Below are 26,712 nucleotides of genomic sequence, written 5' to 3'. Positions count from 1 at the left end.
CTTCTTCCAAGTCAAAGTAAAAAAAAAAAAAAAAAAGGAAAAGGCATTAATGTGGAACATAGAGAAAGCACAGCTCAAATAAAAAAATTACTAAAAGAAACAGGATTATTCCCTCCCATGCCCCCTTCCCACTTGGTGGACCCAAGTTTCATTGAATTTGTGGTTACCTCAGAATACAAATCAAAGTTTAAATTAGAAATCACAACCCTACACAGAGTGTCTGAACACATCTGTTCTTGTGAAAGCAGCACCTTCCAGGAAGTCTAACAGCCACAGTCAGCTACAGAGAGCATTCCTGGTGGGTGGGGCACAGGACAGGTTAGTTAAGGTCACTTAAATCTTCACCTTTTTCCCCAACTGGTATGACTCAGTGGTTGAGTGTCGACCTATGAACCAGCAGGTCACAGGGCACATGCCCTGGTTGCAAGCTTGTTCCCCAATACAGGGCGTGCAGGAGGCAGCCAATCAATGATTTTCATCATTGAAGTTTCTATCTCTCTCTCTCTCCCTCCCTCTCCCTTCCTCTCTGAAATCTATCTATCTATATTATCTATCTATCTATCTATCTATCTATCTATCTATCTATCTATCTGAAGTCCTCACCAGTTTGACTCAGTGATTAGAGTGTTGACCCTCAGACTCAAGGGTCTCAGGTTTGATTCCGGTGTCAAGGGCACATACTTCAGTTGCAGTCTCGACCCCTGACCCCAACTGGGGGACATGCAGGAGGCAATCAATCAATGTGTGTCTCTCACATGGATGTTTCTCTCTGTCTCTTCCCTTTCCTTCCACTCTCTCTAAAAAAAATCAATGGAAAAAATAGCCTCAGATGAGGATTAACAACAACAAAAATCATCTTTTATAGCAAACCGAAACTCAGACAGATGATTCTCTGCAGGATTTCTGATAGGTATCCAGCAGAGCTGGTTGCAAGTTTTGCATTGCCACTTAACAGCTGTAACCTTCTAATCCAGAAGTTTTCATCCACATGAGTCCACATGAGTGCAGCAAATTTGAGGTACTCAACCTTACAAAGGCTCAGTACCTGAACATAAAAAGATTTTAAAATAACCACTCGCTGCCGTGCGTGTGTGTGTGTGTGTGTGTGTGTGTGTGTGTGTGTTTTACAATCTCCCTAAATTCAATATACATGAAGAGCAGTTGTGACACTTGAAACTTCCATAGTTCAATAGGGCCGGTCACTTATATAGAGGGGTCTGCATTGGTTGCTGTCAGTCCAGCAGAAATCAGATGATAATGGCTGTTCGTAGTGATTAGTGTGGTCAGTTACCTTAGAAGGGTTAGCAAAGACCATTTCTTAATTGTACTGTATGTTTGTTTTTTGTTTGTTTATTTTTTTTATTGTTAAGCATAGTATGCTGGTTGTCTAGCTGAAGTTTAAGGGCCTGGTTTTTTGAAACCTCATCTCTGCCTCTAGTTTTGTGTCTTACTAACGACTTCAAAGCTCTTCTCCATTTCTTTATCCTTTTGGCTTTCTACCTTCTTGGCAATGGACTGCAGGGATTGGAATGGTGTATCACTGTATGTTTTCTGGTGGCCCTTGTGATGTTTTCCTTGTGGTTAGCCTGGCTCCAGGAGGCCTATAGACACCATTAGTCATTGCCAGTTCTGGCGTTTCTGTAACAATTACTGGAGCAAGGGGTGCTTTTATCAGAGCTGTTTTATTCCAGGGACCTGAAGATTTTTCTACACCACCACCACCACCTTCACCTTTTTCCCAGTTGTCACCTGGATCTTCTCTTTTTTCACTGTCATCTTCTTCCTCTTCACTTATTTGCATCGCCTGAACTGTGAGGCTTCTGTAGTCAACCTCTTTTTAAAAAATCTATTTTTATTGATTTCAGAGAGGAAGGGAGAGATAGAAACATCAATGATGAGAGAGAATCATTGATGAGCTGCCTCCTGCATGCCCCACAACCCAGACATATGCCCTGACCAGAAGTCGAACTGTGACCTCCTGGTTCATAGGTCAACACTCAACCACTGAGCCACACCAGCCAGGCTAGTCAACCTCTTTTTTGCTCAAATTCTTTCCACTCATCTTCATCCTTCCTCATGGTGGCAACCCCAGGGCCCACCCCCCACCCAGGCGTTCTCTGTCCGGTTGCTTCGCTCCTTCTTCTTGTTTTCCCTCTAATCAAAGGAATTGTCTAGGCTCTGCTCCTCCGTTTAGGCCATGGCCTTGGCCTTCTCCACCTGGATGGGTGGGGGTGGGGTAGGTGCGGCCCGTGGGACTCCAATAATGGTAATAATTTGAATGAGGCCATAGCTACACATATGCTCATCAAGCCTGCTTTATGATTGTAAAAATGAAAAATTATGTAATTGTGCAACAATAAAGGATTGGTTGAATGAAATCATAGCTACCGTGGATTATTAGGAATTAAAAATCAGGTTGTTAAAGCTATTTAATCACCCATGGGAAAGGGTTACAAAATATTAGGTACCTTCCGATCTCATTTGTATGTGTTTACAAATGTGTATATGTGTAGCCAAAATATATCACTAGGAGGTGATACACTGGCTTATTAACAAGGGTTTATGTGGGCTGTATACTTGTAGAATATTTCCATTTTAAAATTTCAATTTATCTTTAGTTTCCAGAATTTCTACATAGAACATGTTTATTTTATTTTTTCTTTTTAAAGAATGGCTTTTTTTTTAACCTTGTTTTATTTTTTATTTTTTAATATATTTTATTGATTTTTTACAGAGAGAAAGGGAGAGAGATAGAGAGTTAGAAACATCGATGAGAGAGAAACATCGATCAGCTGCCTCCTGCACATCTCCTAATGGGGATGTGCCCGCAACCCAGGTACATGCCCCCGACCGGAATCGAACCCGGGACCCTTCAGTCCGCAGGCCAACGCTCTATCCACTGAGCCAAACCGGTTTCGGCAACATGTTTATTTTTTAAGTAGATTTTTATTTCTGAGAGGAAGGGAGAGGGAGAGAGAGATAGAAATATCAATGATGAGAGAGAATCATGATCAGCTGCCTCCTGCACACCCCACACTGGGGATGGAGCCTGCAACCTGGGCCTGTGCCCTTGACCAGAATCAAACCTGGGACCCTTCAGTCTGCAGGCTGACGCTCTATCCACTGAGCCAAACAAGCTAGGGCTGGAACATGTTTCTTTTATAATGAAAAAAGATGGTAGTTTTAAAATGCTTTCTGGCCCTAACTGGTTTGGCTCAGTGGATAGAGCTTCACCTGCGGACTCAAGGGTCCCAGGTTCGATTCCGGTCAAGGGCATGTACCTTGGTTGCGGGCACATCACCATTAGGGGATGTGCAAGAGGCAGCTGATCGATGTTTCTCTCTCATCGATGTTTCTAACTCTCTATCCTTCTCCCTTCCTCTCTGTAAAAAATCAATAAAATATATCTTAAAAAAAATAAAATGCTTTCTGGAAGAATTTCATTTTAGCTATTTGGTAAAGTCCACGATTGCCTCTACCCTGTATTTGCGCAATTCCAATTTTAGTTTAGCAGAGGTTGGCAAGTTTCTTAAGATTGGCAGGATTTATGACAGTTCAGCCAGTTCTGCAGAACCGTTGACTAGGCCTGGAGGATTATCCCCTCTTCCACCCCGTGTACAAAGAGTTTTATTGAGCTGTTAAGACCATGTAGTCATTGAACAGGACTGGACATGAAGCAATACAGGCCCCAGGAACTGGGGTGACCTGCGAGAGCTCCCTCCTGGGAATTCCACTTGCACGGGCCTGGGGATTGGCCAGTGTGTTTGCTGGTGTTTGTACTTGAAAGGTTCTCAGGTCAAAGGCTGTGGCTGCAATGTGTTCAGGGAACATGCCCAGGCCTCTCCACCAGGGGTCCCTTATAACAAGTGATGTCCAGAAGCCTCTGGATAGAGACCTCAGGGCCTTGTTGCGGAGGGGGGTGGGGGGGGCGGTGCTCTGGGGAGTGTCACTGCTGCCCCCTCAGGCATAGCCAGGCATTTCCATGCAATCACCCCAAAGTACCAGTCTCAGAGTCACTAAAGCCTGGCTGTGATGTGTGATATGGAGGCCACAGAAACTGCAGTCAGGGGCGCCCTACAAAATCAAAGAGCTATATTTTCCAAAAACAGTTTTCACAGCACTTAAAACAATTTACAAAAAAAGGTACAAAAATCATCCCTGGCCGGTGTGGCTGTGGTTGAGCATCGACCCATACACCAAGAGGTCCCCAGTTAGATTCCTGGTCAGGGCATATGCTCAGGTTATAGGATCAGTCCCTAGTAGGGAATGTAGCTGATCAATGATTCTCTCAGGATTTCATCAGTGTTTCTATCTCTCTCTTCCTCTCCCTTCTTCTCGCTCTAAAAATCAATAAAAACATTTTTTTTAAATAAGGAAATCCAAGGGTGGTGCCTGGTCATACTGTTAAACAAATAAACAATAAAAGGTATAAAAATCATATTTATTAGGACACATGTTAAATAAGGGCATCGTTTCCTGTTAATGTATGTATGTACAGGGCGGTTACAGTGGCCCCCGTTCCTCTGCTACCCACAGTGTCACCTATACATGCACAGGTACAAGCACATACATGCGCCATCCACAGATACGCTGGCACCAGGACCTGTACTCACAGCTTGAGGACTTTACCCCTGACCGTGGGCCACCGTCTTCCATGGAGATGTCGCTCAGCTCACTGGGGTCACTGCCCCATGCCTCCTGTTCTCCTGCCTCTATCCACCCTCCATCTATACCTCAGGTCTAAAATGTCCTCGTCTGAACCCAAGTTCCTGCTGTCGTGTGAGCCAAGTGCTGCCAGTGCCTTCCTCTTGGGCCAGTGCCCACACTTCTTCTTCATGAGCAAGTGTGAGCTTCCAAACACGGGCCACTCTGCGGTCCCAGAAGGCGAGCCCCCCAGGAGGCATTATGCCCACATTGGAGAGCAGCGGGGAGAAACCTGCAAAGGGCAGGCCTTTCTTGGGGCCAGTGGTGAGGCCAGTCCCCTTCTCCCTCTCACTCTCCAGTTCCCCTTTCCATGCCATATCCCTGCCTTCCAAGCTCAGCGCCCACGTGCTCTGTAGCCAACTCTGGTGGGTGAAGTCGCCCTGTGGGAGAGCGAGGTGGACCTGGGGTCCCCCTCCCTGTCCCCTTCTGGCCTGCAGCTCCCAGAGGTCATGGGCAAGGCCCCAACTGTGGGCCACCGTGGGCTCTGGTCTTTGTGAGGATAAAGTTTTCTCATACCTGGCAGACAAAGGGTCCCACTGGTGCTCCTGGGTGGCGCCAGCTGGTCTCTGGACAGAGCAGTGGGGAGGCAGGCCGGCTCTGTGCGGGGCCACCCCTCGGTCCGTAGCTGGCTGAGGGGTCCCCCTGCCCCTCCGGCCCTGTGTGACCAGGGCTGGGGCCACCACCTTCCGGCATAGTGGCTCTGGCCAGGGCACACCTCCCAGCCGAGCATGGTGGGAACCCCCTCCTTGAATTTCTGAACTGCTCATGGACTCCTTGTCCTTTTTGGCCAAAACCTTCCAGATTTCCAGCTCGATGCTGTTGTCACTGTCCACGGAACTGTGTCAGACTGAGAGCTGGGGCTGGCGGCTGATTGGTGAAGGTCGTGGAGAACAGATGCCCTTCCCAGGCTCTTTAACTTGATGGGAAGGCCAGGGACGTGCTCAAGGGCCAGGCCCAGCCCTGCACAGCTTTGTTCTCTCTGTGGGGCTGTGCGAGCTGCTGGAAGGTTTCCTCAGTGGGTCCTCCCTGCTGTCCCTTTTGGACTTTGACAGGCGGCTTTTCAACAAGGGCGGGCTTCTGTCCTTCCAGCCTCTCTGGAGGCCACCCGCTGACCCAGGGCCCGTGTCTCCGTGCACCTTCCTGCACACAGCTCTGGGGTCTCAACACCTACAAGGCTTCTTGAGCTTCCACTTGAATCGTAACAAGTCCTTAATGGCGGTGTCCAGGTCCTCGCCGATGTCCAGTGAGCTACTCCTGTCCTAGGAGCTCTCCTTCTCGTCCACACTCCTTGCCTCCACAGCCTTCCCGTGGCCCAGTGACACGCTGCCCCTCGTGTCCAGGGCCACATGTTCATCACTCAGCCCGACAGTCCTGCAGGGGAGAGGCTACCTCCTGGCCTGCCCTCCCTTCCAGGCGCCTCGCTGGCTTTTCCTTGGCTGGGCTGTGCTTTTCTCTGGCCGAGGGCAGCATCTGGGGCACCCTCCTTTGCCACCTCTCTTGTTTTCTTGGGTATGGACGGCCACAGGGTGTTGCCGCCACCTCTGCATTGCCCTTTGCATCTCAGCGACAGGTCCAGTGTTTTAGAGATAGGGGCCTTGGGGCCACCAGCCTGCCCGTTGGGGCCAGGCATGGCCAGTGGGCTGTGTGAGGACTGTGGGCAGGTGTCCCTCCTGGCCTGTGCTTTTAGTGCCCAAAACATCCGGATCTCCTGCTCTAGGCTGTCGTCACTGTCCACGGAGCTGCTGTCACCTTCTGAGCAGGAAGGCTGGCAGACAGAGGTCTGTCACCACCCTCCCTGGGGGTCGCAGGATCATTTTGGAAATGTCCAGGATCCCTTCAGTGCACATCAGCTCCACAGACATGTCTGCCCGACACAAGGACCGGTCCACAAACTTGCTCTTGGCTGCTGTTCCTGGGGCTACAAGGGCTTTGGCTTCTTTCGGAGGCTTGGAGGATGGTCAGGCTCAAGGCTACCCAGGCCAAGGTCCACAGCCTTCGAGGCCAATGGCTTCCACTTGCCTGGCATTTTCCTGGGGGTTTAGGGCAAGGCAATTTTTGTGGCATGGCTCGTGCCATGGATAGGAAGGCCAGGCTGCTTCTCCTTGGGCAGGGTTTTCTGCTGTGGGTCCCTGCTCACCTCCTTCCTCTTCTCCAGCCAGTACAGTTGGATGACCTCCTCCAAGCGGTCGTCACTGCCTGAGCCCCCAACTCTTGTGGCCTTGTAGATTTTTGTGAGTGAAGAACTTAACAAAGAAAGAAGCTGCAAGCTGTAGTGATGAGTGCAAAGGCCACTGAGCACCTGCCCCATCACCCCTACCATCCGTATTTGCCATTGGACAGTCTACTTTGGTTTGGCCTGGTTGTTTAATTAACAACCTTTGTCTGAGTACTAGAGTGATACAGATTCTGTCTCTTTATTTAGTAGCACTTGGTGGCCCCCAATGGTAGTTAACTATTGACTATGAAGATAGTAGTCACCCCTTAACTCGGCTGAGTACCCAGCTAACTCATTCTTAAAGCACACCTGGAAGATGGAAGTTTCTAAAAGTTGCTTTACTAATGAAGACAGCAAGGCACCAAGAGGTTAAAAGATTGGCATATTTACCAAATTCTAGTATAGTGCTTGTATGGGTCAGGCACTATTCTAAGTGCTTGGCAAATTTTAAGCCATATATGCTTCATAACAACCCTATAACATGAATATTGCCATTATGATCCTTTTGAAAATGAGGAAAACCAGGCACAGAGAGGTTAGGCAACTTGACCAAGGTCACACAGCTAAGAATTGAACCTGGATTTGAGACCAGGGGGACTGGTTCTAGAGTCCATGTGCTATGCTGCCTCTCCCAAAGCCTGTTCTTAGGTTTCCAAAGGCTGCTTCTGTTTGGGGACCAGCCACAGAAAATGACTGACAGCAACTTTATGCAGGAGTAATCAGCCATGATCTGCATGATGGGAGAACAAGGGCAGACTTAGAAGGATGTGTGATGTGAAGCAATCATTGATCCGATGAAAGCCAGCCCAGAGTGATACAACCCACAGATAGAAGGAAATCTTTGCCCTCGCTCTTGTTGGGGCATGCAGAAGAGGTCAAAGACAGCACGAATCCTGAAATACAGATCTGGTGGCTCAGCTGACATTCTCTCGGCTTAAGCTCACCCATATTTCAAGAGCAAAGAGTTGGGAATCCATTTTTCCACACTTCTACATTGGCAAATAGAAAGAGACGCTCATATCCACCATTATTCTCACACTTTACCATGGATTCAGGAGACCTGTGTTTCCATGAAAACACTATGGCACCTCTTTCAGTGAACTTCCCTTGGGGTTCTGTCATGAGTCAGTACATCTTGTCTTCCATGTTTACAAAATACATTGCTAATGTTAAAATCCTTTTTTGATATCTCATTGTTCCTGGGACAAAGATCTAAGTCCTCAATGTGGTCTAAAAGGACCAAGATGATCCACCGCCAACCCTGATTCCATTTCTCAAAAGCGGCTTTGATCTGGGACTGTACTGGGCCTGCCCTCCTCCTGTCCTCCACCCCCACCCTGGTTAGTCAGTGCCGCTCAGTGGTCAGATCAGATCTGAAAGGTTTTTTCTTCAGCCTTTCCTGACTGCTCCCAGCTTTCCACAACCCTCTTTACAATGGAAATGTATTCATTATATGTGTAATTATATGTGTAATTTATCCATTCAAAACCTGCTGGAGCTCCTGGTGCTGGAGACTCGAGAAGTCCAAGACCCCCTTCTCTGTCTGCAGTAAAACACACGGGCAGATCTGGGGCACACCTAGCCCCGCGCCTGGAGCCAAGGCTGACCTCCATGTGGCCATCGTAAAGCCCCCACCCCCACCCGGATCCGCGCCTGGACATTTAAAGACCTGAGCTTAGGATTCCTGCCACCAGTTCCTGCTATCATTTTCCCGGAGCACCTTTTAAAACGTGGAGCCTAAATCTGAACCCAGTACCTAGGTGCAATACCGCTGGCACACAATTAGCACTTTGACCTGGGAACTCCTCTGAAGAGACCCTAGAGTTGTCTCTTGTGCTGTCACCATCAGCCGCGTCATGCTGTTAGCTCACGTTGAGTGTGTGAATCAATAACTAGAGCCAAAAGGTTTTCCCCATTGACCTCTCAGTATTACATGGGGAATCGATTTTTGGGTCCTAGTCAAGTAGACAGGGCAGCATTTTACAACTGTTAAAGCACGGCCTCTTTAAAAACCGGTTAGCGGCAGAACCATTTATAGAAACCAGATGATCTGACTTTTGGCCCGACCATGTTGCTAATTTTTATCATCACGTGTATTGAGCGAAGGCGGCACCGGCAGGACTGGACGCACGATAGGACTGGCTTGCACGATTTCCAATCGTACGCGGCTACTTGTGGTTTTAAATCCAAGAAGGCGCTTTTCCCCCGTGTCCGGGAGGCGGGGCCCCACTTCCCAACGCAGGCGCCCTCGGGTCCCGGTTCCGCACCCGCCCGCCAAGGGGTGACCCCATAGCCCTCAGCCCCGCCCCCTTCTGGCGCAGACACCCAATGGGCGGCTGCAGCCCTCTCCTGTGGGCGGGGAATTCCCTGAGATCTGTCCTGGTTGGTCCACGGGCCCGGCGAGGAGTATGACGTATCACCGCCTCCATTACTCCGCGCTGCGGCTAAGGCGTGGCTTCCGCTCCGGGCGCCTGAAGGAGACTCGGAGACACCTGGGTCGCTCTGCTTGCGTCGCTGGCCCTGCCACTACCCTCAGTCCATGAGGAAGATGCTCGCCGCCGTCTCCCGCGTGCTGTCGGGCGCTGCCCAGAAGCCGGTGAGTTGGCGCGAGCCGCCCGGTATATGGCGCGAGCGGGGCCGAGGCTGGAGGACCCGGAGAGTGGGCCGGGCCTTGGCGCGCGGTGTGGCTGTAACTATGGCGCCGCGGAGTGCCTCCGGAGCCGCGAGCCTTTATTTTGCCTCCAGGCGATGCGTTCCTGGCCAGGCCTGGGGAGGAGCCGCTGTTGGGCCGCCGGCGCCGACCGGGTGGGGTGGGGGCTTTACGATGGTCGCTTGGAGGTCAGCCGCGGCTCCGGGCGCGGGGCTAGGTGTGCCCCAGATCTGCCCGTGCGTTTTCCTGCAGACAGAGAAGGGGGTCTTGGACTTCTCGAGTCTCCAGTTGACCACCCTTCCCGGTCCACTCATTTAAAAAAATGTTTTTAATTGTTGGTAGTATTACATCTGTCCCCCTCCCCAACCTCCCCTCACACTTACCGGCCCCGCTGTAATTGGTCTTCCTAATTACATTCCTCTTGACCCAGAGGCCGTGTAGAATGTTCAGAGCATGGAATCCGGAGACTGAGTGGCTCCTTCGAACACCATCCTCACCATTTACTAGCCCTGCGACCTTGGGCAAGGTGTTTTTATTTTTAATTCTCTCCCAGGATATGTTTCTATTTATTTTGCAGGAAGAGGAAGGGAGAGAAACATTTATGTGAGAGAGTTGAACCGGCTGCCTCCTGCACGCTCCCTACTGGGGACCGAGCCCGAAACCTGGGCATGTGCCCTGACTTGGAATGAAACCGGGAACTCTTGGCTCATGGGTCGACGCTCAACCACTGAGCCACACCGGCTGGGCTGTATTGAGTTTTGAGTTGCAGTAATCTGTTAACTGGATAGAACAAGAGTGGAATGTAGCTTCATTCCGTCAGAAATTCTTGTTGAGAGAAGACTATTGTAGTGGTAATGGATTCCCCACGTATAACATTTCTTTTTCTTTCATTTAATTTTTTTTAATGAGGATAAGAGAGTGAAAGAGTTAATGCTCCTTACTTTGAGCCACCCCCCTTTTTGGCTATTTTGGGTATTTTTCCTGTTGCCTGCATATGTAGCACAAAGGGAAATATTGTTAAACAACTAGGTATTAACCCTAGATTGTGTGTCTGTGGCCTGAACCCCTGTTTAATAGTTCCCCCTTTTTGCAGCAGAGCAAATCCACTAACCAGTGTTTCTATAAGCTGTAATAATTGATGTGTTCCCAGAGTGCTCATTGCACTTTGGGCTCTTGGTTCTAGTGTGCTCATTCATCATCAGGTTTCAGTTGTGTTAACACAGGCTGCTTAGAGGGTTCAATGTGTTGGTTTTAGAATCATCATAGACCTATACTTTGTTTTTAAACTTAAGTACCTGTCATTTCATATTTGAATGAGGTTGAGAGTTATCAAAATTTTTATTTCACAGAAGATTAAGTTTCATTTAAAATTTTTATTCTTTGTCTTATTGTTTGTATTTATGACTCCTTTTGTGAGACTTTTTTTGGTGTGAGATCTTTACTACCAGTATTTTTTTTATTGACTTTTTATTTTTTAGGTAAAATGTTTCACTTATACTGGTAGAATCTGGAATTTTAAAAATATTTTCTCTTTCACTTGAATGGTTGCTCCTCAGGGGAGACCTGCAGCCAAGCTACTCCTCCCAATTCTTTTTTTAAAAAATTTTTATTTATTGATGAGAGAGGAGAGAGAAACATTGATGTGACATTAATCAGCTGCCCCCCATCCCCCAGGATGGAGCCCACAATCTGGGCATATGCCCTGACCAGGAATTGAGCCCATGACCTTCTGGTGCATGGGATGACCCTCAACCAACTGAGCCACACCAACCCTCCCAATTCTTGATCACTGCACTATGGGTGTGGGACCTGCCTGTTCTGTGTCTCTACCCGTCCTACCAGTCTTGATGTGGCTTTATATTCTTGACTGGGGGCCCGGTAGCCGGCAGTTGGACATCTCCCCCAGGGGTCCTTAGCGCTGCTACCACCACCATCACCACCACCACCACCACCACCACCACCGCTGTGCTCGCCAGCCTTGAGCCTCACCAGCCTTGAGCCAGGCTTCTGGGGGAGTTGTGCTCCCCCTATGGGAGTGCGCTGACCACCAGGGGGAAGCTCCTATGTTGAGCTTCTGACCCCTGGTGGTCAGTCCGCATCATAGCGACTGGACTGGTCGGTCCACTGTTGGGTCTATTTGCATATTAGCCTTTTATTATATAGGATTATGGGGCTTCTGATAACCTAGTCTTCAGGTGGTTCTCAGTATTCTATAATTTAATTGTAATTTTGATATGATCGTGGGAGGAGGTGAGCATAGCATTTACCTACTCCCCTATCTTTACTGGAAATCCCAAATATTTTTTTTAACTGCTAAAAATAACACATCTGTTTTGTGATTGCCAAATATAACCTTTTGTCTGTCACCTTACCCCTCTCAGCTCCATTTCTTCCCACATTTCTCAATTTTCTTCATTTATTCTTAGGTATTTTAATGGACTTTCTCTACTTCTAACTGAACTGAAACATTTGTTTCTAGTATTTAAGCTTTTTTCTCTCCAGCAACATCATTTCCTTTACTTGTTGGTTTTATTAGATAATGGTTGATAGATAAAGAGATAAGAATAGTTTTCTGCCTGTAGGCTTGTACACTTGGAGGTACATTTATCAGTTAATCTTAACCCCTCACCAAGATGAAGTCCAGTATTAGAAGTTGGATGACTATGAACATATCAAAAGCACTTAAAAAATTTTTTTTTATTTCAGAGAGGAAGGGAGAGGGAGAGAGAGATAGAAACATCAATGATGAGAGAGAATCATTGATTGGCTGCCTCCTGCACATCCCCTCCCCCACTGGGTATGGAGCCCACAACCCAGGCATGTGTCCTTGATCAAGATGGAACCTGGGACCCTTCAGTCTGCAGGCCAACGCTCCATACACTGAGCCAAACCGGCTAGGGCCAAAAGTACTTTTTGTGGCATCTGAAGATTGTGCTTCAAGTCTCTATGAAAAAAAGTCATGTTGGTTTACACATCAGTGTGTGAAAATGTGGCAGAGTGTGGCTAAAATAGTCCGATAATGCTAATTAGTTCAATGTTTATGGTCTAACCTGTACCTTAGCCATCACATAGAATATTTTTGCTGCAAGTAGGTATGTTCAATTATAAGAATGAAAAGCTTTTTACCCCACCGAGCGGTGACAGCCACTCAAACATCAAGAAGGGAACACTGTTGTAGAGAACATCTCTCCCTTGTGGGGCTTCAGGAGGAACCTACCCAAGATATAATCTGTTTACATTATAAAACAACCCTCAAGTCTATTGTTTTTAAGTCAGGGAGTGCTAAGTAACATTTCTTTTGTCTTACATATTTCTCACTAATATATTTCTCATACTTTGAGTACTCTGAAATATTTTTCTTGTAGATCCATTTCATAGAAAAGTAGTTTGCCTGAAATAGAGATTGAATCATAGTTTTATTTGAAAAATGATTCTTAAAGTGAAGCTTAAGCTTGCTCAGTATATCTGGTTACGACTAAAGTAGCATAAACAAAGCGCACAGATTATCTAGTCTTTTCAACTTGGCCTTTGACTTCATTATATCCTCACTGTAATTTCTTTGAAAACAAAGTGATTGAGTGGATTGGTTTAGTTTTTGCCCCCATTTTCTTTCTGCTGTTTGTCTTCAGATAGGGGTACAATCGTGTTTCATTGGCCAAAGCATGGATTCATTTGGAAGACAAGATCTCAGTGCAGTGCAGAGAAGGGAGATAAGCCAGTGAATATGTTGGGGCTTATTCAAGTTCCAGGACTGCATCCTGCAAATGGATTAGTAATAGTAATGACTTTAAAAATAACTGAGAATAAAAATACTGATATATTTGTATATTTTGGTCTTTCAAGGCAAGCAGAGTGCTGGTGGCATCCCGTAATTTTGCAAATGATGCTACATTTGAAATTAAGGTAAGAGGTGTTTTCCTTGTGTTAACTTTTCTGCAGGTCCCCTTTGATATACAGTTTTACCCTTGGAACAGAACATTTGATACTTTTGCTTTTTTACCATTTTCTTTCAAGTGTTTTAGAATCAAAGGTTCATAGACATTTAGCAAAAATTTATACTTCTTACTTAGCAGCTTGCTGGTGTTTGGGGTAGAAAGAAGGGCAAGCTAAAAAAAATTAAAGACTCCAAAGTTTAGAATGTGATTCGGTAAAACTTGTGAGTGAGAAGATTCTTTGAATACTTCTTTGAAAGTTTGTCTTTCAACCTATAACTCATTTGACTTCAAGGGGTTTACAGTGAAAGTCATCTTAGAAAGATTTCCTTCCTCCAGTACCCCATCCCATTACATAGTGAACTTGATGATATAAGGGGTCAGAAGCAATATGCAGCATTTCTGATATATTCCTGTGGGTTTTTGAGATAAATATTATTTGTGATGGAGTTAGATCTCAGAATGGGGCTGGCAGTGTTTACATTGTAGTAACTGGAAGACAACTGATTCCATTTCAGAAGTGTGACCTTCACAAGCTGGAAGAAGGCCCTCCTGTCACCACAGTGCTCACCAGGGAGGATGGGCTCAGATACTACAGGATGATGCAGACTGTCCGCCGAATGGAGTTAAAGGCAGATCAGCTGTATAAACAGAAAATTATTCGTGGTTTCTGTCACTTGTGTGATGGTCAGGTGAGTGATAGTTTTGTAATAAAGTTGTGTTATTTAGGAATTTAAGTGTGGCTTCTACTTGGTGGCTATTACTCTGCCTTACACATTGGAAGGATTCCAGGCTGGTATTGTACAATAAAAGTGAAAATGCTGAGTGAGACGTGCTATGCAGCTTATGCTAAAGAATCTATTCATGCATTACATTGCTGATTTCCTATGCCTTTATGGTTTGTGATCACCTGCATTGGATATACTTTTGGGGTAAAGGGTTTTATCAAGGACTACAAATTTAAATGCCTACAGGGACCAGCTAGGTAGAATAAATGAGTGAAGAAAGCTAGCTATACAAGACAGTGTGACAAGGACTGGTGGTGAACTGGAATAGACAAGTTCCCTGCAGGTCCCACTTGCAGGGGATGTCATGTCTTGGTTCCAGCCAGTTGGTGCCATATGGAAATATGGGGCTAATGCTTCCTATTCATTTCTTCACACGACAGAAGACTCGATTTTCTTGTGAGATTCCTTCTATTTTAATGTTGACAGCTGATTTGGGATTTCTTTTTAAATCACCTTACAGCCCAAAGAAAACATACATCTGTGGATTGGCAGTTTATGGCTTCTGCTTGGGCCTTACCCTCCACTCTGTTTCTGATCATAGAGCTACTTTCTGTGGTTATTAATGAAGAGTTCAGCTAGGTTATTGTTTCATATCAGTCTAGGAAACCTTTTATGTAGAACTGTGTATTGTATTGATTAATTGATGCTTCTTCCTTTAATGCAGGAAGCTTGTTGTGTGGGCATGGAAGCTGGCATAAATCCCACAGACCATCTGATCACAGCCTATCGGGCTCATGGCTTTACCTTTACTCGTGGGCTTTCTGTACGAGAAATTCTCGCAGAGCTTACAGGTTTGCTATTAATTTACAAAAAGGGGAAATTAATGAATTCAGTTTTTAAATCTCTCCTATTAAGATGCTAACTCCCACCCTGGTCTATTTGGTTCAGTGGATAGAGCGTCAGCCTGCAGACTGATTCGATTCTGGTCAAGGGCACATGTCTGGGTTGTGGGCTTGATCCCCAATAGGGGTGTGCAGGAGGCAGCCAATCAATAATTCTCATCATTAATGTTTATATTTGTTTCTCCCTCTCCCTTCCTCTCTGAAATCAATAAAAAAATGTTAAAAAAAGATGCTAACTCCTTATGAGTTAATATTAAAATGTTGAATTAAAAAAATACATTTTCTCCCTTTTGAGTAAACTGACCATTTTTGAGGTCATCTGAGCCTTCAGGTTAAAGTTTAAAAAGATTAGCTCTATGAAATCAGAATTGTGTTTATTATCACTGTGACATGCCAGCAGAAATCTAGCAGTCATTGAGTAGAAGCATTTCATGGTAAACAGTGTAAATTCTAGGAATCTCCTTAGTATTTCCTTTTGGCTCTTGAACTATTTAGTGTGCCAGTGTAGCAGAAATCAAATGTTTGTAACTGCCAAAGAAAAACAACAAACCAGTCCTAACATCTGAGGGGAACTCGCTGATGATAGAGCTGGAAGGTTAGGACCTGGGGCTAGTCTGACCTTTATTATAAAAGGACCTGGAGAAAAGGAGGAATATGTGTTTGCACAGAGGGGCAGGTGCTTATACAACTTAATTGGCCTCTAGAGTTCTAATGGATGAGCCTCTTAAGTAAATGTTTGGGTGTGGTTTTGTTTGCATATTTGGTCTTTGATGCATATGTGTGCGTGCTGCCATTTCTAGGACGAAGAGGAGGCTGTGCTAAAGGAAAAGGAGGATCAATGCATATGTATGCCAAGAATTTCTACGGGGGCAATGGCATCGTTGGAGCTCAGGTAGTGGAGGATGGGGATTGCATGCTTTCCTAGATTTGGCCCTCATCTCTCTTTACAATAGTTCATGCCCCAGCGAACTTCCCTCTGTTGTATTTTAGTACTCTTGGAGCTTAGAGTGCTTAACAGACCTATTGCTTCGTACCCTACCATTTGATCATTTAATAAATAGATTTGGACAATGACTTATAAGTAAGCAAGAGCCTCTAGCAGTGGAGCTATACCTTTACTTTTTTATTTATATTTAAGTACATTAATTGCTTTGTCACATCCACTTGGCCCTACTTCTTCTTCCTGCTATAGACAGTGCTGATGCTGGTGCCAGACCAGGAGAGGCAGATGATCAGCATCTCAGGGCTTACTTAGAGTCCCTATGCCAACTTCAGTTGTTTTTATCAATTAGTGAATAATGAAGAAGTAACAGCATAAAATCATATCTAGATTGTTTGGTTTACTTTCTAATATATTGAGATTTCTACAATATCTTTTTTTTAAGCCTAGGTTTCTTTTTTGGCTCATAATTAATTGAATCTTTGAGTTCAGAAATGTTATTGCTTAGTAGTTGGGAGTATAATAATTACTCATCTTACTCTCAGTTTATTTCTAATATTGGGGGTGGGGTAAGCATAGATAGGGTTGGGGTAGGGAGAGTTTGTAGTGACAGTATAATTTCTATCTCAATTTCTGGCCGAGAGTTAAAATTCAGAGCATTCATTTCTCCCCTCATGGATTTCTGTGCTTCCTTTCTTGGTTGTCCTTAATACTAGGTGCCCCTGGGAGCTGGGATTGCTCTGGCCTGTAAGTATAATGGAAAAGATGAGGTCTGTTTGACTTTGTATGGCGATGGCGCTGCTAACCAGGTGAGTATGTGCCTCTTTCAGAGTGTTGTCTATTCATAGGTCAGTTTGTAGAGAAGATATTATTTACTAGTTAAAATAGACAAGCTAAATTTGGGTTTTATGGCCAGATTAGAGATTCACCTCTTGGCATATTTCATAAGTGCTTTATAGGGATGTGCTCCTGTGAAGGAGCTCTCCTTTGCTGTACCTCAGTGATTCACGAACTTTGTGGACCTTTTTGTATTTGCACCCATTGCAAACCAATTCTAAACCAGTACTGTAATGTACTGATGCAGTCTCTGGGAGGCCTTGGCGTTGTCAAACTCCTCTCATAGTTTCTGAGCCTTGACGCTGTGTGCTTCTCCGATCATGGTCCGAGGCGTCACTAGTCTGTGGATGGCACTCTGTGAGGCCCTGCTCTGGATGCTGATTCTTAGATACTGGTTCACTCTGGTTATCCATTGAGTCTCTTAGAACTTATAGTAAAGCATAAAACTAGATGGCTACACATTTTTATGTGTTCCTCTTTTCCCTGGTCTATCTACTGTCTTGGCCCCACAGAAACAAGTGGTGTTTGCTTTTTCACATCCCTTAATTGGAAAAGATGATGCTTGCTGCATCTCCATCCCACCCCCCTCGAGACAAACAAACACACACTCACACACACACACACACACACTCCTTTCCTCAGAAGCTTCGTTGTAGATGCAGCTTTTTATACTTTATGAAAGCTTTCTCTGCTAGGTAGAATAGCAACTGTTAGGATGAAATCTGAGAAAAATAGCAAAGTGAACTCACTTGAACTTCTTATGTATACTTCCAGGGTCAGATATTTGAAGCTTACAATATGGCAGCTTTGTGGAAATTACCTTGTATTTTCATCTGTGAAAATAACCGCTATGGCATGGGAACGTCTGTTGAGAGAGCAGCAGCCAGCACTGATTACTACAAGAGAGGCGACTTCATTCCTGGGCTGAGGGTAAGGACACCTTCATGGCTCGATGCCTCTGTGTGTGTACTTGACAATTTCAGACAAATTGAAGAGTTGTATTTTCATTTTTTTTAAAATCCTCACCTGAGGATATTTTTCCCATTGATTTTTTTAGAGAGAGTGGAAGGGACAGAGGAGGGGGAAAGAAACAGCAATGGGAGAGACACATCGATTGGTTGCCTCCAGCATGCACCTCACAGGCAGGAGATCAAACCTGCAACCCTTAAGATCTGTGGGCTGGTGCTCTAACCACTTAGCTAACTGCCCAGGGCAAGAGTTCTATTTTCTTAATGCAGGAACAGCTCACGTAGAGTTAAAATGCTGTTCGGCGGTTTGATTTATACTCTGCCCCTTTGCCATGTATTAACAGGTAGATGGAATGGATGTCCTATGTGTCCGGGAGGCAACAAAGTTTGCAGCTGCCCATTGTAGGGCTGGAAAGGTAAGACTTTATCTGAGGCCTCTGGGCTAGAGATTGCTAGTGATGTCTTAAAGTTAAAAGATTGCCTCCCCCATGTCTGTCATAGGTATGCAGGGGTAGCTACTGACTGAGGTGCATAAGATAGAAGTAAAGTCCAGTCAAGTGAATCAGATCCCTTTATAAATAGTGTTTTCTTGGTAGCTTACCTTCTGGGGAACATTCCACATTGCTCCCATTTGGGGTAAATCTTCCAGGGCTTCCTCAGCATTTTGTCTCTATCTTCATCGTGACACTTTATCTAGTTTGCCTTTTGGTTTGGTTAATTATGTGCCTCCAACCCCCCATTAACTATAAGCTGGAGTGAACAGATTGGGGACCCCCGCAATGCTCAGCAGAGAACTTTGCTTATATAATAGGCATTCAGTATAAGTTTGTCTTCTATAAATTAAATATTATGGTTGAAGTATGTAATCTTGGTCTTGCTGTTTCAGTCCTAAGAATCTTGACTTTTCAGTTATGCAATGGAGAGGACAGTGAGGTTGGCCTGACGAGGAATATGTACCATCAGAGCTAGTGGAAAGATGTTTTCCCTACATCAATGTTCCACAGCCCAGAAAGCATGCCCAGAGGTTCACCTTTCAGTGACTTCTGTATGTGTGTCTGGGCAGTAATGTAAACTAAGATTTGGCTAGCAGTGATGAAAATGAAAGAAAGGGGGTAAAGCAGCCGGGAAATGCAGAGCAGTTAAAGAAGAGAAAACGAGAATAAAATAGAGCATGGTGAAGATGGCAGGTTGGTGCCAGCAGGCTCAGCAGTCTACATCAGGACTGCAGGACTAGGGGTCCAGGCCCTGGAAGCTGAATACCGTGCCCCTCCCAGTTTCTGAAAGAAGATATGGGGTCTAACCCCACATGGAAACAGGATCAGTGGTTTGTAGCATGTGTTGACTTTCCCAGCCTGACCAAAGCTTTATCTTGGATTTGGGGAGGGTCTGGAAAGCCCCTTATCACCGCCCCCTTTACCAAACCCACTGTACTTCCAAATGGCTGCTGGATGACATAACAGAAAGAAGAGGTGACAGTTATTGAGGGCTTGACGTATGTCAGGTAACGCACTAAGTATTTTTTAAGTATTTAATTGGCACAACTCTGAGTTAGGTAATTACTATTTTGCAGATGAGGAAACAGAATACTTAAGGGTACATAGCTAGTATCTATTACACTAGGATTGGAACCCAAGCACTTGGACTCAGAATCTCCCTTTTTAACTACTACACCAAACTGCCCAGAGATCCTACATTCACTTCCCTCCCGAAAGGGTTCTTGTAGGGAGCTAGTGTTTTATGAGCAAGCTGCCTGGTTGTAGCCAGGCTGGCCAAACTCCCAGCAGAGAGACAGATGGGGTCAAGTATCAGGGTACCTGCCAGCTTCTTGTTACACACTGGCCAGATCTGAATGCAGCAGGATTGGTTGCTCGCCCCTACGGAACAATGCCTGAAATGGATGTGAGGTGGAAATTCACCTCCCCAGCCTATCTTTAGTTCTCCTGTCCTTTTGTGCTTTCCAGTACACATGGAGATTTGCCTTAATCTTATTTTGTTAGTTTTGGTATTTTTCTCTAGTGCTTTTAAAGGATCAGTATGCTTATAGATGTCACCTGTGATAGGAGGAGAAAGACTAGCTTAGTGACCCTGAAGATAAATGCCATCCCCCTTTCTGCTGCCATACCTGCTTCCTAATAGGTTTTTCTTCCTTAAATTTAAGCTGTTTTTATAGGATTCTGTGACAAATGCAACACTGTTGGAACAAACATTCTTTAACATCAGTAGGCTCTGTAATATGCTAAGTGCCTTTTTGATTCCCAACAAATTGGGGCAGGTTCCTGTTTAAAATGAGAATGAAGAAACATGCAGTCAATCTGTATTAGAAATGAGAACAGATAAGCAGCAGTCAACTAATAAATTCCTGACAACTCACCTGATTTATGGATCTGTTGAGAATATGTTTGATCCTGCAAGTGTGTACATTTGAGGCCATTGATTATTGGTGTGCTGTGCCTGTGGTCTTGCCTAATCTCCCTTGGGTTCTGTTTTAGGGGCCTATACTAATGGAGCTGCAGACTTACCGTTACCATGGACACAGCATGAGTGATCCTGGAGTCAGGTATGGTCATGGGAAATATGAGCATGGTGTCTAAAGTGGGATGTGCTATGAATGGTGCTATTCACATGAAAAAGCAAATCATTTCAACATTTGCTTTTGAAGTCAGACACTAGTTGGCTTCAAGTAAATGAGTCCTGGCTGGAAAGCAGTGCCTCCCAATAAAGTGGTTCCAATACAGAAAGTATTCTGAACAATCCCTACTATATAATATCTACATGTTAGCATGAGCAGCAATAAAATAAAATTGCCAAGAGAAAATTTTCCATAAAGCAGGTCTGATGGTGTAGTAAATTGGGGGACATTACCCCAGATTCTTTCGTGGCATTATTTTTTCTAAAGTGAGAATTTGAAAATGTTCTAGCTGGTATGGAGTGAGGCCAGCTGGCACATGGGGCATTCAGTATGTTGAAATAGATGAGTCACAAAGAGATAGGGTACACTAGAAGGTAGGAGTTTTATGTGTCAATTAGAAATTCTGGCATATAATGCTGTGGTCCCAGGGAGAGACACAATAGTAGCAGATTTAGTCAAAGTAAGCCATAGCAAGCCTTTGAGTGTAGAGTGGAGGAGTTCTAAGGGAAAATATAAAGAGCAACTTATATGGAAAAATGCACTTTCTGTAATTCTGTTTTCAAAAAATGGTAGTCCTTTTAGTGTTATTTCAAATGATGCGTGGGACAAGGATGTATTACAGGGATTCAAGAATTGGAAACCCTGTTATGCAAGTTTTTGCTGGCCACACTTCTCCAGGGTTTTACGGGAGAAAAGAAAGGCACATTTATTTCCTGCTTGACATTCTACTGCTTCAAAGTCTGTGATTATCACTACCAAGAACCATCGCCACTGTCCCCACCTACGTGAAATTTAGAGCTCAAGGGAGTGAGACAGTTGACACAGAAAGAGGCTCCACTTTCTTCAGACCCTACCTCTAGATCAAAGATGCAAAGAAAGACTTGGTCTCTGTGGTCACAATGCTGGGGAAGCCAGGTGAATTAATAGCCAGTATAGAGTTTTCTATAGAAGATATAAGCAGCTCTTACAAAACGGCAGGCTCAGTTCTTATGCTTTGAAAATATAATTCTGTCATTCCATCAGTGACAGGTATTGATGAGCTCCATCTCAGCAGCATACTTCCATATATCACAGAACTCTTTGCTATACTGGAACTGTTCTTACCTACTTCTATGTTTCCCTCCCTGTAGTTATCGTACACGAGAGGAAATTCAGGAAGTAAGAAGTAAGAGTGACCCTATCATGCTTCTCAAGGATAGAATGGTGAACAGCAATCTTGCCAGTGTTGAAGAATTAAAGGTATTGTTACTTTTGGTGGTTTAAAAGTGAGCTTTCCTTTCTGAGCAATCGATATTTCTCCACACAAAAATAGCTGCCACTCCTCAGTGAACTACCTTATGGGAAAGTATCTATTATCACAGAACATTAGTCATATTGGCCAAAGCCTGTTAAAACCTCCGAAGAGCACAATTATTTTTTCCTAGAAATATAGTTTGGTGATTATTTTTATTTTTTTAAATTCGTGTTTCTACACTAGGAAGTGTGTGTGTAATTTTAAAACATTTTTATTGATTTCAGAGAGAGGAAGGGAGAAGAAATAAAAACATCACTGATGAGAATCATCAATAGGCTATCGCCTGCACGCCCCCTACTTGGGATCGAGCCTGCAACCTGGGCATGTGCCCTGACTGGGAATTCAAACCCTGACCTATTTCATAGGTTGATGCTCAATCACTGAGCCTCACTGGCTGAGCGAGGCTTTAAATGTTGAAGGCTTTAAAGTATAATTACTTTAAATGTTGATGTCTGTACTACAAAATATTCCTGGGTATATCATTGTGTCACTTAGTTAAATAACATCTTTATAGCAGCTATTTATTAGTACTAGAAGAATTGTAGTTATACTAGCGACAGGATCAGAGTACAACGACTTGGTACTTAAACTGTGTTTACTTAAAAATCTCGAACTGTAATCTGATTTTAGGAAATTGATGTCGAAGTGAGGAAAGAAATTGAGGATGCTGCCCAGTTTGCTACAGCTGATCCTGAACCACCTTTGGAAGAACTAGGCTATCACATCTACTCCAACGAGCCACCTTTTGAAGTTCGGGGTGCAAATCAGTGGATCAAATTTAAGTCCATCAGTTAATGGGAGACTGCATGTAATGGATGGTTACATCTTCAGTGGGCTATTTGACAGCAACTATAAGGAATTCTTGTTGTTCTCACCCATAGAATGTATGTAGATTAAGGTAGTAATTGCATGCGGTTTATACAGTATTGCATTAAAGGTTATGTTAGATTTATATAGGTCTAAATAGGTAACAGACTTTGCTTAAGCTTCCTTCAGATTATTTCCTTAAAAAAGTCTATTTGATCTAGTTTGTACACTGTTTTAACAGGTACTTTTTAGTTATTGAAAGGAAAAACAATTCTTTGTATGCCTGTCCAATTCTGCCACCTTATTTTTGGGGGGTAGGGGCTCATTCCCCCATCTGGCCCAACCCCACAGCTAACAACAACGTACATTAATGCACACACACGCCTATAAGACAACATTTAGTTGTCTAACCAGGCAGTGGGTAGAAGGACAGTTCCATTTTTAAATAGGACTACTTCACAATCATTTCAAAGGTCAAATAACTTAAAGTGCAATTAACCAGTTACTATTAACTTATAACCTAAAACTGATTCCTAGCCTTTTTGTTAAACACCTATTGTTTTTATCTTTGCAGCAAGTGCTATATAGGATGTGCTGATTTTTTTCATTGAAGTAACTTAAAATTAATTTTTAAGAATTCCATAATACTCTGGACGTCAAAACTGTGGCTCACAATCACTGTTCTCACAATACATACCGTTCTACTCACCTTTAAAATGTTGATAAACAGAGGCATAAAACATGAAAGCCAGTGAAAACATTTTTTATTAACTCTTTAGAACTTCAAGTTTTTAAATTGTTTATGGTGTTTTATGTGTGTCTGTATGAGAAACTTTAACAACAAAGATGTCAGCTCCTTGCTCCCTCTCTGTCCTCTAACTCATTAGAACTTCAACTTTTTAAATTCTTCATGGTGATTTATGTGTCTATGAGAAACTTTAACAACAAAGATATCAGCTCCTTGCTCCCTCTCTGTTCTTTAACTCTTTAGGACTTCAATTTTTTAAATTATTCATGGTGTTTTATGTGTATCTGTATGAGAAACTTAACAACAAAGATGTGGGCTCATTGCTGCCTCTGTCCCCTGGCTTTGCTGACTGGTTAACCCTCATCTTGGGTCGCCGGGGCCCCCTGAGTCTGTCTTCTGTACTGGGAGACTTCACTCCAGAGCTTGCAGAGGAGCCCACCACTACGAAACAAAAAGAAGAGTCTTCTGTAGAGTCAAAAGAAAACTTCAAAGCAACACCACAGAATACTTCTTTAGGAGCCCTTACAGCAAAAACTATAGTATATAATTCTAGGCTTGTCTAGATTTCTTCTCTCGTTGTAAAAACTTAGTTAAAATAGAAATATGTTCTTTTCACACATGGAGGAGACATTTGTGCCCCAGCAGGAGTGGGACATTGTCTTAGAGGTAACTTAAAGATATGTTTTGGTGTAGCACGGAATGGGGAGAGCGCTTATTTCGCCTTCCTGCTTTTCCTACATAGCCTTTGGCTTCTGCCATCTCTTGGCTTTACTCCCAACTTGAACCTGGGAAAACTGCAGAGTTTAGAGTTTTCTAAGCCATAGAATAAGGAATTAAGTTCAATGAAGGGGGAAAGGTAGCAGCACTTTGTTTTCTACTGTATTTAAAAGCATAATCATATGAAAAAAGTCGTTTTCTATTGTACAGTGTTCTGAGGCTGTTCTTACCGTAGACCAAGGTATCTGAGGTCTTCCTTCGTGATGTCATTAAGAATATCAGAAAGTTTGTAACCTTCTTTAACAATCTGAAATACAGATCAAATACATAGGAAGTAAGCACCTTTGTGATAATAGCATAGGATTGTTTTTTGGGGGGTGTAAATTTACCTTTTCAATAGTATCTGCATCTGCTCCTTGCATTTGCAACCAGTCTACAAGCTCTTGATATGTTCTCTGCTCATAAGACGATGCTGGGTTCTCTGTAGTAATTAGAAGTTTGTTTTATTGTATATTGATGTGTAACAATAAAACTTGAACAGTGACAAGGAAATAAACTCTTCCAGAATGTAAATGTGATGTGAAAAGGAAATGGATCGAGCCTGTCTCAGCTGCTCTAATACACAGTGTACAATAGTCCAGAGTCAAATAATCCTTACCTGTGACCTTTAGCTAGTTTGGAACTTGGTTATGTATCACTTTAAATACTTGTTCCCATCTCTAAAATGCCTTTTCTCAGGAGTCACATCCCTAACTGCACTGGAAATCAAAGGAGGAAATATGTTTTAGTGGGATTTTTGTCTCAGGCCTCATCCATTCACATTCTAAGAGGTAGCTATAGCCCTTTTGTAAGAGCACAGAATGAACAAAGCAGGTTTACTGAGGTGTAACTTATACAGTAAACCGCCCACTTTTAGGTATGCAGCAAAGTCATGTGACCATTACAATCAAGATACAGAAATGTCCATCACCCCAAGATGTGTAGCAAGGAGCCACATCTTTTGTAATCAATCCCCCCTGCCCATTCTGATTTGTTTTCTGTCCCTATAGTTTTGCCTTTAACAGAATATTGTATAAATAGTCTGTATTTATGGAGTCATAGTATATAGCCTTTTGAATCTGGCTTTTTTCACTTAGCATAGCACTTTTGCGAGTCATTCTGTTTTTAATGTACCAGTAGTTCCTTTTTATTATTGATTAGTATTCCGGAATCTAAAGGAATACTTAGTGATTAATTAGAAAATAATCTAAATTGTGTCACGGTTAACTAGAATATTAGCTTTTAATTTTTATTTTTTATGTTAATCTTCACCCAAGGATATTTTTCCATTTATTTTCAGGGAGAGTGGAAAAGAGAGGGAAAGACAAACATAAATGTGAGAGAAACATATCGATTGGTTGGCCCCTGCACAAGCCCCGACCAGGGCTGGGGAGGAGCCTGCAACCAAGGTACATACCCTTGACTAGAATTGAACTTGGGACCCTTTGGTCCGCAGGCCGACGCTCTATCCACGGAGCAAAACTGGCTAGGGCTAGAATATTAGCTGTTAAATTATCTCTCAGACTTAAGTCAGCAAGTAGAAAGTCACTCACCATTAGATCTTAATTGTGACTGAAAGTCACACAATTGTTGACTTTGCTGTTTTAGGCTTTGCCGTATAAGATTCTTGTGTGCTCTCTCTGCTTGAAGTAGGTTTTTCAAAAGTCTGGTTTAAAAAAAAAAGCCATCATTCCAGAGAGTCTAACACCATTCAATTCAACTCAAATATGTCTTTAACATTAGAGATTGAGAAAAAAAGCACAATCCCAATGGTCAGTATAGTTTTTTCAAAGTTTTGTGAACAGGTTTCAGTCTGCACATGAGTAAATTCCTTGTTTCCTCCCCTTGAAAAAAAAGACTCAGGGTGGGAGTATATTTTTTCTCAAAATATGCTATGAACCAAGATAACCCAGTGGAACTCAGCCAGAATGATCTGATAACTTTAACTTGTCTTCCCTAAGTCAGGTTAAGTTACTGAAACTAGTAGTCAAGCTCTTTCCTCCTCTCATGGGACTAAGCCAAGGAGATAGAAGCCTGTACGGGAACTGGTCTCACAGATGCTCACACAGACCAGTTATTCCCAGGCAATATCGCTTTGGGCAGTAGGTACCATCTTCCTGCTCTGCCCCCAAGACAGCTAAAGCACCTCCATACTGCAAGGACAGTCATGCTTTGTAGGGATTTAATGTTTATCAGGCATTTGCAATTGTGCTGGCTGCTATTTTCTAATTCCTAATTCTACGGAGACTGGTAACATATCAACAGTGGAGAATAACCTTTGAACCTATATACAATATTCTTTTGAATTGGTAATTAGAAACTTTATCAGAAAAACATTTTTTAAAGTGCTAAGTATTACTATCAACTTTCACATTTGTCGTATTTCAAAAACTTTAAAAATTTTGCCACCACCACCAGTTCATTAAGACTCCAGGTCTTCCTAAAAAAAGGATTAGATCTGCCTAAGATTCAACGTTAGAGATCCCTAGGGGTGTATACAGCTTCTGTTCCAAAATATGTACACCTGGCACCTAATCTCTCCCCATTAAATATTAATCAACATTATGGATGATCATGGGGCCAAAAAAAGCATCATTTGGAA

The 26,712-nt window shown here is 43.7% G+C and overlaps 3 protein-coding genes and 1 pseudogene across 3 annotated transcripts in view; 1 reads left to right on the top strand and 3 right to left on the bottom strand.

Annotated features, from left to right (window-relative positions):
- Nucleotides 1-1,301: 1,301 nt before the first annotated feature.
- On the bottom strand, nt 1,302-1,833 carry LOC102430406 (annotated as a pseudogene).
- A 2,709-nt stretch (nt 1,834-4,542) lies between these two features.
- Nucleotides 4,543-8,777, bottom strand: PPP1R26 (protein phosphatase 1 regulatory subunit 26). Its single transcript, XM_023753737.1, is given in 8 exon segments — nt 4,543-4,708; nt 4,710-4,905; nt 4,997-6,033; nt 6,072-6,471; nt 6,474-6,509; nt 6,512-6,650; nt 6,842-6,947; nt 8,689-8,777. Coding segments are annotated over 8 exon segments (2,169 nt in total).
- Nucleotides 8,778-9,369: 592 nt separating this feature from the next.
- Nucleotides 9,370-24,629, top strand: PDHA1 (pyruvate dehydrogenase E1 alpha 1 subunit). Its single transcript, XM_006088546.3, has 11 exons — nt 9,370-9,515; nt 13,413-13,472; nt 14,020-14,193; nt 14,954-15,080; nt 15,932-16,023; nt 16,788-16,880; nt 17,683-17,838; nt 18,221-18,292; nt 20,366-20,433; nt 21,636-21,744; nt 22,430-24,629. The coding sequence occupies exons 1-11, from the start codon at nt 9,459-9,461 to the stop codon at nt 22,592-22,594; spliced, it is 1,173 nt and encodes a 390-aa protein (XP_006088608.1). The 5' UTR covers nt 9,370-9,458; the 3' UTR covers nt 22,595-24,629.
- Nucleotides 23,708-26,712, bottom strand: part of MAP3K15 (mitogen-activated protein kinase kinase kinase 15) — a 75,104-nt gene continuing 72,099 nt past the window's right edge. The window contains exons 26-29 of the mRNA XM_023753736.1: nt 25,664-25,776; nt 24,461-24,552; nt 24,302-24,378; nt 23,708-23,795 (exon numbers count right to left, since the gene is read on the bottom strand). Coding sequence (XP_023609504.1) covers nt 23,708-23,795; nt 24,302-24,378; nt 24,461-24,552; nt 25,664-25,776 — 370 coding nt within the window. The remainder of the gene's footprint in view (nt 23,796-24,301; nt 24,379-24,460; nt 24,553-25,663; nt 25,777-26,712) is intronic.

Source organism: Myotis lucifugus, unplaced genomic scaffold (assembly GCF_000147115.1).
Source record: "Myotis lucifugus unplaced genomic scaffold, Myoluc2.0 scaffold_49, whole genome shotgun sequence".
Taxonomy (NCBI): Eukaryota; Metazoa; Chordata; class Mammalia; order Chiroptera; family Vespertilionidae; genus Myotis; species Myotis lucifugus.
The sequence above is the reverse complement of the archived record's forward strand: the minus strand, read 5'-3'. Positions and strand labels throughout refer to the sequence as shown.